The 12,727-nt window shown below is 32.7% G+C and overlaps 1 protein-coding gene across 2 annotated transcripts in view; it reads right to left on the bottom strand.

Moving 5' to 3' along the window:
- Positions 1-6,173: 6,173 nt before the first annotated feature.
- Positions 6,174-12,727, bottom strand: part of LOC114339218 (2-oxoglutarate and iron-dependent oxygenase domain-containing protein 3) — a 36,024-nt gene continuing 29,470 nt past the window's right edge. The window contains exons 4-5 of one of the 2 annotated variants that reach the window (XR_007699137.1): positions 10,560-10,896; positions 6,174-10,473 (exon numbers count right to left, since the gene is read on the bottom strand). Coding sequence is in view for 1 of the 2 variants with exons in the window: in XM_028289839.2 (XP_028145640.1) it covers positions 10,627-10,896 (270 nt within the window). In the remaining variant the exon portion in view is untranslated. Of the gene's footprint in view, positions 10,897-12,727 lie in introns of both variants that reach the window. The other variant, XM_028289839.2, reaches the window with a different exon arrangement.

Genomic DNA, 12,727 nt, shown 5'->3' with positions numbered 1-12,727 from the left:
GAACAAACTTTCAATCTTCATCTAATATATCGTTTTATTACTCTATATTTTGTTGTATTTTAATATTTTAATTCGACAAAAATCAAACCAATAATTTGACTAAATTCATAAACAAAATGTCAAAAAGTTTATGGTGTAAACTTGTAAACGTTTGGTTGGTGTATATTCCTACATGACATATACTCGAAGGTGGCGCAGTGGGAAATCGCTTTGACTTTCGATCGGCGGAATCGACGTGAAGCGGGTTCGAGCCCCATTTTATTTTTTTTTATACATTTTATGATTGTAAGTATATTATTATATAATTTTTTTTTAAGAAAATACGTATCTAATTAAAATTTTTGGCAACAATTATTGATCAGAAATCATTTTTTTGTGGCATTTTTCAATGCGTTTGTGTGTGTTTTATTCTTTTATTTTTTTAATTTTTGGTATTGTTTTAATAAAAACTTTTGGAAAGTAGTAAGTATTAAAATTAGTTTAAGATTTAAATTAAATATAAATAAACTGTTTAAAGTATATTGATTTCGTTGAAATCATATAATAGAAGTATAACTTCTTACGTGCGTACAAAGTACACACATTCTTTTTTTGACCTTACCATGATCAAATTTTTGTAATGTGTTTTTTGTTAGAGTCCTTTGTATCCATTTAGATGTTTTCAATGTTTCAACCACAACTTAACAACCGACAACATTATTATTTTTTCCAAACGTCAGACAAAGTTTTTTCTATCCATAAACTGCGTAAGAAAAAGTTTTTTCAACCTTACATGGGATCCGTTTCTCTTCATATTGGTATTTTGAAATTACTGACCATAGCTCTGAAGATGGCTTTACATATATGCCGAAAGCGCTCAGCTAGGAATTAAATATTTTACATACTTCACAAGTACGCTTGTCCCTGTATTTAAGTCTTCAGTTGAAAATATATGTTGTCGAGTACGATTGAAGACTGCCAACCTGTAATGAATTTGAATTTTCTAGGAAACGTCGACTAGGCAGATTACATTGGGACCGTGCAAGTTCGGCAAAGCGACCTCTATTTCTACGCTCTGTACTTTTATTCGCACTTTTAATTATATTGGCCAATTATATTAGTCCTGGTTGCTGGATAATTGTCAAGACCATAGTCCAAAAAAATAATAAGAAGAAAAAAATAAGATGCAGGTTATGTTTAGCAAACGTAAACAATTGTATGTAGTAAATAAAATCCGTTATTAAAATGCAGTATTGCAAGCAAAATACAATTAATTAAATTTACCTTTATATAATAATTGCATATCATATCAATATTGTGGAGCAATATATAATTTTTCTAAGTCAATGACAGAAGGTATGAAATATACGTCAATTTGACAATTTCAATTGACAATATGAATTATTTAAGATAGTTGCAATATTTCTCCGCGACTCGCGCACGGTCGTTTCTCGTTTCCCTTTCCAAGTACTTGCACACCGCGAATACATTGTTTCACGTTAAAAACGGAACATTGTGCTTATGGAGATCAGTGTTGCCAAACCTCTCGGGCACGGGTGGCTACTCGACTGCCCATACACGATTCATTCTAATCAGTATGGCATGGCATCGGCGCGTTTCTATCGTCCATAAGAAATACATTAGCCTATCTAAGCAAGAGGGCCGCCGCCAGAAAAAATATTTAGGGAGGGTCAAAATCTGTAAGTTGCTTTTCTATTCTAGAAATGAATGAAAGAACAAGAAAAATTTATATTTTATTAATCTTGTATAATACAAAAAAAAAAGATTAATCGGTAAATAAAAACTGTAATTTCCTTTGATCTTGACCAAATTTATCAATAATATCTTAAGCTGTAATTATCCAGGGGGGGGGGGTCGGCGGACCCTCCCTGACCCCCTCGCCGGCGGGCCTGCTAAGCAACGTTCCGTTCTTAACGTGAAACGCTGTATAGCGAGTACCCAAGTAGCACAATAAAAACATTTTGGTTTTATTTTAGGTTTATAAAGGTTTTCTTGTGGTAAATAAGAAGATAATTGTTTTAAAGTTACCTTGTAGATACTGGCAGAACTTTAAAACTGTTAAGCATTTGTCACTAGTTTTAAAGTATCTAATAAGAGTATCAAATAAGACTATTCTTAATAGATAATTTGTCTTATTGTAGTTTTAAAATGGTTTATTCTCAGTTCACTTTAGAACTAATCAGCTTTATGAAGAACTTCCGAGCTGTTTGGTTTTATTAGATTCTTGTTTGTTACCTTTTAGTTTTATTGCTGTTTAAAGATTCTCTTAATATGACTAATAAAACCTATTATTAAAACTACTTGATCTCAAGACTATTATGTCAGTAAAACATATGCCTTAGAACTATTTTTTGAAATTATAATTCTTTAGGCGCGATTTCATTGAGGGTGAAATTTTATTAATCTGCGCGCATGCGCACACCGACCGTATGGTATTAGTCGTTATACGGGCTCTGATTGGGTGTTGAAATGATCTGTCAATAATTGTTCAATATGGAGGTTATCGGTAAACAAAAATATTGTATATAACGTGTGATCCAAAATTATTGTCACCATAGGTGGCTCTGAACGACAGAGATAGCTATACAGTGCATGTCTATTCTTAATTCAGATATACTTTCCAGTTTACGTCAACTTAACAAGAAAAGTTTTAGGTTATGTAGAGATGTTGGTGGTGGACATAATATATAATATATAGCATCGTGTTTGATTTTATTTATTATTTTTACTTATAATTTTGTTAATTCTTTTTATTTTTAATTAAAGTTCTGTCTTAAAGGTTTTGACTGATTTTTTATGTTTTATAATGTTAATCAAAATTAATTGATAAACCAATGATATAAATTCAGATTAAAACAAGACATATGTAATTTTTTGCACGGCTAGCTTTGATCCCAATAATTGTGGATCGCTCGTTATTAGTTTTTATTGTTGTGAGGACAGAAATAAAATCAAATTTATAATTATAGTGACTTTTTAAATAGTTTTGAAAAGCCGCAGGTACGTAATTCTAAATGTTTCAGTTGTATTCCAATAAAAAATTATCTTCATACCTATCTATTTGGAAAATGTAATTTGATTAAATTCATACAAATAAACAAAATGTCAAAAAGTTTATGGTGTAAACGTTTAGTTTGTGTATATTCCCACATGACGTATACGCGAAGGTGGTGCAGTGGGAAACCGCATCGACATTCGTACGGCGCGATAGACGTGAAGTGGGTTCAAGCCCCAAGCAAGTTATTTTTTTATTTTTTTTATAGATTTTATGATTGTAAGTATATTATTATATAATTTTTTTCAGAAAATACGTATTTAATTAAAATTTTTGGCAACAATTATTGTTCAGAAATTATTTGTGGCATTTTTCAATGTGTTTGTGTGTGTTTTATTCTTTTATTTTTTTAATTTTTGGTATTGTTTTAATAAATATTTTTGGAAAGTAGTAGAGAAACTGTTTAAAGTATATTGATTTCGTTGAAATCATATAATAGAAGTATAACTTCTTACGTGCGTACAAAGTACACACATTCTTTTTTTTTTGGTTGTCTTTAAAGTTGCTTTCTTAAAAGCAATTAGTAGGCTATAATAAAACCCAACGATCTTAACTAAATCAATTTGGTTATCGTAAAGACTAAACTATGCTTCTTGTTAGAAACAATAAAACTAAACTCATTCCCTCTTCTTTAATGTCCAAAATGGTCGGCCATTTGTTTTAGAGCGAGACAGTGGTGTAGTGTGTTGTAAAAAGTGGAAGTACAGTAACTGTACTTAGTTAGTATGGAAGAAATAAGTCGCAAGTACTTAAAATATAAACGAATTAGTCATTTTAAAAGAAAAATACAACACATCCAGCACTACGACGACTCGATTTTAGGTTAGATTTACATTAAAAACCGAGTGGCATTATTGACAGCAGCATTAAAACTAAACGGTTTTAATGTCAAGGCAACCTTGCTTTTATTTAGGATATACGCTCTTGGAAAGGTATAAAATAAAACCATTTGATCTTAATAATTCCCTGTCGATAGATCAAACAGTTTTATTTGGATTTCGGCTAACATTAAATTGTAGATAAAATTATTTTTCTTTCAAATTAATATTTTTCGGATTTAAATTTTTTTATTGAAGTTATACTTCTTTAGGCGCGATTGAGATTGAGGGTGAATTTATTGTTGATCCGCGCGCATGCGCACACCGACAGTATGTTATTGTATTAGTCGTTATACGGGCTCTGATTGGATGTTGAAATGATCTGTCAATAATAAATAATTGTTCAATATGGAGGTAAACAAATGTTGTATAATATATTAGTTTTATTGTTGTGAGGACAGAAACAAAAAAGTTTTATAACTGTAGTGACTTTTAAATAGTTTTTAAAAGCAACATGTACGTAATAATAATTGTTAAATGTATCAGTATCCTAATAAAAAATTCCATAGGTAGGTACCTACCTATACCTATTTGAACCTACCAAAATACATAGTATCTATGATTAGTATGTAATACTTTTATTTACATAATTTGATTACGATCAAAAATTCTATCAATATTCACCTAATATATTGTTTTCTTACTCTATGTTTTGTTGTATTTTTTCAATTCTAAATCATTTCAATTCAAAATCAAAATAATTTGATTTATCTAATTCAAAATGTCAAAAGTTTAATCCGTTTAGTTAGTCGATATTCGCAAATAATGACGCATTGCCTCCGTGGCGAAGCGTTCAAGGCGAATGAACCCCAATACCAACCGTACTGATAAAAGCTGGTTCGAATCCCAATGGAAACTTTTATTTTTTTTTTTTTTATAAATTTTATGATTGTAAGTATATTTATTATATAATTACATTTTCAGAAAATACGTATTTAGTTAAAAAAATTTCCGATAATTAATGTTCAGAAATCATTTGTGGCACTTTTAATGTGTTTCTGTGTGTTTTATTCTTGTATTATTTTCATTTTTGGCACTGTTTTAATAAAAATGTTTGAGAAGTAGTAAGTATAAATTAGTTTAATATTTAAATAAAATACAAATAAAAAGTATATTAATTTCGTTTAAATCATATAATAGAAGTATAACTTCTTACGTGCGTACAAAGTACACACACATTCTTTGTATTTTTATTTTTTAATCGCCAAAAGTCAGAAATTTTAGGGCGCGTGAGTTATTTAGACCTTTTTTTATTAACATTATCAATAAAGTTGGGTGCGCAAGTATTTTCCTACCTTGACAGTCCGAAATAACCAAGTACATACTTTTTATTATATTATGGTTACAAATACGTATCTGCCTATCATAACACATGTAAAAATTTGTTGGCCTATATGGAGTATTGGCGGTGTGCAAGTACTTGGAAGTGAAACGAGAAACAACCGTGCGCGAGTCGCGGAGAAATACTGCAACTATCTTAAATAATTCATATTGTCAATTGAAATTGTCAAATTGACGTATATTTCATACCTTCTGTCATTGAAGCAGAAAAATTATATATTGCTCCACAATATCGATATGATATGCAATTATTATATAAAGGTAAATTTAATTAATTGTATTTTGCTTGCAGTACTGCATTTTAATAACTAATTTTATTTACTACATACAATTGTTTACGTTTGCATAACATAACCTGCATCTTATTTTTTCTTCTTATTATTTCTTTGGGCTATGGCCTTGACAATTATCCAGTAACCAGGACTAATATAATTGGCCAATATAATTAAAAGTGCGAATAAAAGTACAGAGCGTAGAAATAGGGGTCGCTTTGCCGAACTTGCACGGTCCCAATATGGGTTTAAAGAATAATTTAATATGGTAAATTGTCTTTAAAAGTCTCCATTTAAGAAACCTTTTTAAGTTTGCTATAAAACCGTCTGCACTTAAAGTGTCTTTTAACATGGTTTTAAAAGCACCTTCACAGCAGCTTTAACACCAGTTGCTTAAGAAAACAAAGTTTTAGGAAGGTTTTTATTTTTGGTTTTATTGAACTCTTTCAGAGTGGGCCCTTTTATGCTGAAAACCGTTTTATTGCAATCTTAAGGTTTACTTAAAAACCAAATGGTTTTAATTTTAGTTTTATTCTACAGTTTTAAAGCATCCTTAAAAGACTTAATAAACCCGTTCGGTGCTACTTGGGTATCATTTTATTTTAGGTAGGTACAGTAAGAAACATATTTAACAATTACTTCGTTTATTAACATTTACACATCTTGAAATAAATAATATACAATATAAACATAACAAAATAGCACACAATAAAATTACTGGGAATGTTATTACTGGTCATTATAATAAAAATAAACATACAAATATAAAAAAACCGCAACAAAAAATATAAACATTTAAAACCATTTAATTATTTCATTTATAAATAAATATTACCTGAATTAGCTTAAGGTGATGCATAAGTACAGTCAACACGCTAACAAAATATTTGCGTTTTTTATTACAAAAAAACGGTTCTTTTTTTAAATTAGTCAAATAAAATTGAAAAATCAAGACAATTTCAGATGTGTGTGATATGATCGTAGATTCACGTCTCAAGGTGTTATGTTACAAGTTTAAGGGTAAATCTCTTAGATAAATTAGATAACCGAAAAAGGGGTATATAATGTACAATTTTCGTCAAGAATGGTATTTGTCTATATATGATGGTCAAGATATGTCCAAGTACAAAGAGCAAATAGATTAGCAGAATTGACACTATATGGCGTAACCGACATCTTAACTGTGAGATGAAATGAAGAATCTTATGAATATAAGACCAATAATGAGGTATGCATCAGAAACAAGACCCGATACAGCTAAAATAGAGAGAAGGCTGGAAACAGCAGAAACAAGAATACTGAGAAGAATTACAAAAAAAACTCTGAGAGACCGAATAAGAAGTGACGAAATTAGAACAAAATGTAATGTACAGGATATAAACGGGTGTTGTGTGCATGCTGCCGGTAATAACATATGGTTTCATAACTTTGACTAAACATTCTGCAAATAAATTGAGAATAACCTAAAAAAATGGAAAGACCAATTTTAGAAATAACAAGAAGAGATATGGTACCAAATAGGATAGTGAGAGAGAGGACCAAAGTGACAGATGTCATAGAAAAAATTGCACAAGCCAAATGGAGATGGGCTGGACATGTGGCACGTTTAAATAATAATAGGTGGACCAGAAGACTCATAGAGTGGAGACCTAGAGAAGATAAAAGACACCGAGGTAGACCACCAAAGAGTTTGGTAGACTTGAGGCACCGAGGTAGACTTGAGAAAAACAGTGCGAAATTGGATACGGAAGGCACAAGAGAGAGAACAATGGAAGAATATGGAAAAGACCTATATCCAACAGTGGATGCAAGAGGTTGACGAATGATGATGATAATGATGACAAACGAGTGTACAATGTGCTTAAGGACACAACCAATTTTATGCTTAACCCGCCGTCTTCTATTGTGACGTGGTTGCACGCGTATGAGCGTCGCCCTCACCTACATAAATTCGACTTATTTCGAGAAAGAATGAATGTCAACATGTATAAATATATAATGGGTTGTACTCACATATTATAGAAAGACTCGCAAACCAATTTTTTTATTAATTTAACAAAACAAAAGTAAAAATAATATAGATCAAAAGCAAGTTTTCTTAATTTTCAATTTCAGCAAGCCACTGAAGAAATTAACGTTCTTTACGCGAATTCATTTTACTAAAAATACAAATTAAAATTTACAACTGTTCTGAAGCTATTTCTTTGTGGCATTTATGTAATTAACTATTAATATTTTGTATTTTGATAACGACGTCCGAGGTGGAATTCGAAACGTCCATAAAATTAATTTTTTAAGTTAAATTTTGACTTATTTCCCAATTAGAATAGGTAAATTTAAAAATGGGTTCTTAACCAGTGGCGCACCTAGAATTTTCCTCTGGGGGGAGGGGGGTTTGCTTGGGCACCGAAAGTATTTTGTATTATTTGTGAAAGACAAGTTACATTTTCCTACCTTCTTTTATATATATTTCTATATGCTCTGGGTGGGATTTTAACCCCCAAACCCCCCCTCGGTGTGCCACTGTTCCTAACCTAATCCAAACAATAATATTTTAATTAAACCTACCTAAATATTAAATAAAAACCTAAAAGTTTCTTTGAGATAACAGAAACGTGATTTCACCGTGATTGCACGCGCAGTGTGGAATTCCCTCACTTGAAGAGGGATGTCTCTTCTTTCAACTATCACACAGCACACTGACCGACTGAAATATTCTATAACTTTTTCATACCCTCTCATGAACCATGCTAAAGGCATTCCTGGGTGCTTAAGGTTATCGTATTAGTTTACACAATTTCATTGCTTATAAACAAATATGGTGAGGGATTCCCTCATAGCGCGTGTAATGGCGGGTTAAAATAGTTTTAAATCGATTTTTTATCGCAACCCTGTAGCCAAACAGTTTTGATTTACAAAGTAAGTTATCAATCGAAGTACACAGCAAACTCTTCATTTACTCTTTTGTAAGAGTATTAAGGAATCTTTCTTCTTGGAACTTTTACCACGCTGAACAGATGAGTTGTGAATTATTTAAAATTCTCTCATCTTAATTTCCTCGGCATCCTGTATGATTTATAAATTTTGAAAATCTCAGGAGGTGTAACCAAAGAAAGTATTACACCTGTTGTCAATCTGGTGGTATGGGAACGATATTTATTGTCGTTTTCTGTGCTACTTCGATTGATAACTTACTTTGTTTTTCGGTAGATGGCTCTAGTTCATCCGTGACATTTCTTTCTTTGCAATTCGGAAAGGCCCAAAATATGATACCTGGGGAAATCGGAGAGAAGAGGATATGGAACTACTGATGAGGGGGAAAAGATCTCCGAAACCGATATAGACTCTTCCTGCACTCTCCGATTTAACCAGAGTATTATGCAGCTGCTGCATTTTCATGTTGCAAAGAAATTTAAAATGTTTATACAGTTTTGATTTAATTTCCGTAATGGAAATGATGATAATGTGCCAAGATCCAGCAGGGCCTCGATTTTTGACCTTTCGCTTCGTTATCGAACGTATTCGCTTCGTATCTGTTTAGTATACGTAGCGCATACGTTCGATAACGAAGCGAAGGGTCAAAAATCGAGGCCCAGATCTGTACAAGAGTTGATTCATTTATACAGATACCCTCAAATCGGGAAATGGCGGCTCAGCAGCATGTGCCAAGCCAATATTACTATCATTACTATCAGTATAATACTATTCAGTGCTTTAAATACAATATTAGATGAGCTTATATACTTTAAAAGTGAATTAATTATTTAAATGAATCATGTAGGTATTTATCATTTACTTTAAGGCCCGAATAACTATTTATTAGGAAGATTATCCGGCAGATTATATGTAAATCTGTCAAATAAACCTCCGAATAATTTTTATTCGGAGGTGAAAAGACCGGGCCTAAATCAATAAATGTTGCTGCTAGTCAAGATAATTAATGCAACCATAATTTTTTGGAAAAAAAGAGAAACGAATATAGCAAATTATTAAAAAATTGTATGTACTCTGAAGTCGATATCTTCTACACGAACTAACATAAGAAAATGGGTGATACATGACAGGCCATGTCAATCTATTAATACACTTTACAAAGGAGTCGATATGTCTCGAAACAATTTTAATCTCGCAAACATAAAAATGACGTATATTAGAAGAACTGAAGGACTATAACTATATTCAAGAAAATTATGAATTATATTGGCAGAAAGTGGAGGGTTCGGGAGGAGGGGCGGCAGTCCCCTGACTCACAATGCTGGCTAATTAATTACACCTATTCATACCGTACTTCTTGGATCCGGCCCTAGTACTGGTGGGGACTGAAGGTATATTAACGAAGTTAGATCACCAGCAGTATTATATTGATTTGTAATTAGATTACAGCTCTGTCGCAGGTGTTTGTGATCCAAAAACACCCACGGAGAAGTAAAGTTTAAAATATGTAAAAGCATCATACGACCAATAGCAACATATGGCACAGAAACATGGATCATGACAGAAAATATAAAAACCGTATTATTACTTTTGACAGAAAGATATTGAAAAATGCGACAATGGTAGAGAGAGAATAAGGTCAAAAATACAAATATTGAACTAATCTAGTCTGATCTAGGCCATCTAATAAGAATGAAAAATAACAGAACACCCAGTAGAACGCTCAGTGAAACTGTGGTTATGGTTATTATGATGAAATGATATCCGATGCTAAAGAGATATTGAGTGTGGATAACTGGAAGAGAACAGCCAAGGAGAGGGATGGTGAGAGGCGGATGCTGAGGGAGGCCAGAGCCTGACTTAGGCTGTAGCGCCATAGGAGTGAGAGGAAGGAGAGGAGAGAGAGAAGGAGAGAGAGAGAGGCGGGGGAGAGAAAAAGAGGTAGAGAGAGAGAGAGGGGGGGATATAGTAGTTAGATTATATTATCATTTACCTATATATAATTTGTACAATGTGTGTACAAATTGAAAGAGAGAAAGAGAGAGAGAGAGAGACTAGTTAGATTATGTTATCATATACCTATATATAATTTGTACAATTTGTGTTTTGTTGTGAAGTTTTATGTTACATACTGAATCTTCTTCCGTTAAACGCCTGGATCAGAAATAGCCTTTGTCTTATCGCAGGTAAACGAAACAGTGATTGCAAATCGCATACCTTCTTCTACTCTCTCGACAAAGTGAGGGTTTTCTGAACCCGAAGTAAACATAGACACCCTACCCTTACGCGGTTCAACCGTTACGTTTTTGGTAGGTTTTGCAATGTTATCCTGGAAAATAAATCTGCCTCCTTTGAAGTCTTTTCCATAATCGTTTAAGTAGAGTAGTGATGTATAATGGAATGATTCGTAAGTCCGCTAAAATAGAAAGAATATGTTCAAATAATGCAAAATAATAAATAAGTAAAAACAGTATATAGACTGGGAACTCAAAAAAGTGAAAATATTAAATTTAAAACGGTATTGTATAATACACTTTTAAAATGGCCAGACAAAAAGCGTATATTCAAAACAGCTCTAAGATAATATATTACAAAAGATTAGCTATGGATACGCTCAGAAATCCAGAGATAAAAATCAAGCTTACAAAAGCATTAATAATAATGTTGTCCTAACAGCTCCTACCAATGATATACAAAGAGAGTGGATCAACTTATGGAACGCTATATGGAACAGTGCAAAAGAAGTGATTGGTTACTCCGATCAGAAGAAGAAGAAGAAGAACGAGTGGATCACAGGCAAAATATTACAAGTTATGGACAGAATGAGAAAAAATATGATTACTCCTGAACGATGTAAGCAAGTAGATAGAACTGTCAACACAAAGATAAAAGAGGCTAAAGAGAAATGCAAATAATGAGAAAATGACCATGTAGGCCTGGATCCCGCGTGGCAAAAAAAGTTTATTAATAGCGAGCTGAAAATTTGTTAATAGCTTAATCGTAAACATGTTTTTGGTGATCTAAGCATTTTTAAACCAAGCCTCGCATTGCAAAGATGGGCTCTCGCGTTCCAAAACCGCATACTAAGCCGAACTGCGTTTTACCGATACTTTGTTCTAATTTTATTGTCTTTCCTTGTAAGTATAAGACTTTCCGTTTTATCCATTAGGCCTGGTTCCCGCGTACCAAAAAAAGGTTATCAATAGCAAGCTGAAAATTTGTTAATAGCTTAACGGTGTCTAGTCAGAGAAATTTTAATGTATGAGAACACTGGAACAGGGAAGTTTTAATTGTGGAACGTAAATATATGGGACGTTTTCGTAATCTGACATTCGAAACCTGTAACCTGTTCTACAATTAAAGCTTCCTCTGTTCCAGTGTTCCCGTACATCAAAGTTTGTCCGACTAGACACCGTTAAACTATTAACTGTTAGAATATATTCAACTATAAATTATTAGGTATTTTTATTAGTGTAAGAATGGACACACGCAATCTCAGTGGGCGGGCATTTCTCCGAATGCATTAGGGCGATACACTCTTACCTAAAATTGCATAAAGTATCATGTTACAAGGGATGTGAATGCCAGAACTGTATGTTAGTTCTGCGTTCGATATTTAGTCTGTAAGAATACATCGTAGTAGAAACACACGTCTTAATTTCTTTGTATATTATTATAATACGGTTCGGTTAAAATAAATAGTTTGTTTACTATTATTTGTACCTTTTATTATCTGCTATTTCTAATAGGTTCTGGGCCCAGTTACGTTGTAGCTCACCTGTATTAAGATAATAATTAAAAGTGTACAGTCGCGAAGTTTTCGTGGTAACCGAAATACAGAATGGCGGAAAGTGCGAAATATAACGTCGAAAAGTTGAACGGCCAGAACTATCAGTCGTGGAGTTATTTAGTGAAAATGTTACTCATCAATGCTGATCTATGGGAATTAATTTCGAACGAGTTACCATTAGAAGCAGACCGAAGCAGTTCTTGGAAAAAACAAAATGATAAGGCTTTGTCAACGATAGCCTTACTTGTTGACGTTAATCAATTAGTGCATATCCGGAACAAGGAATTCGCGCGCGATGCGTGGGTAGCGCTAAGGGAGTATCATCAGAAATCAAGCTTGTCTAGTATGGTGTTTTTGTTAAAGAAAATCTGTAGTCTATCGCTAGAGGAGAATGGTGATATGGAAGCACACATTAGTTTATTCCTAGAATCGTTGAATAAATTGGCCGCCTTAGGGG

The sequence above is a fragment of the Diabrotica virgifera genome, chromosome 7 (genome assembly GCF_917563875.1).
Source record: "Diabrotica virgifera virgifera chromosome 7, PGI_DIABVI_V3a".
Classification (NCBI taxonomy): Eukaryota; Metazoa; Arthropoda; class Insecta; order Coleoptera; family Chrysomelidae; genus Diabrotica; species Diabrotica virgifera.
The sequence above is the reverse complement of the archived record's forward strand: the minus strand, read 5'-3'. Positions and strand labels throughout refer to the sequence as shown.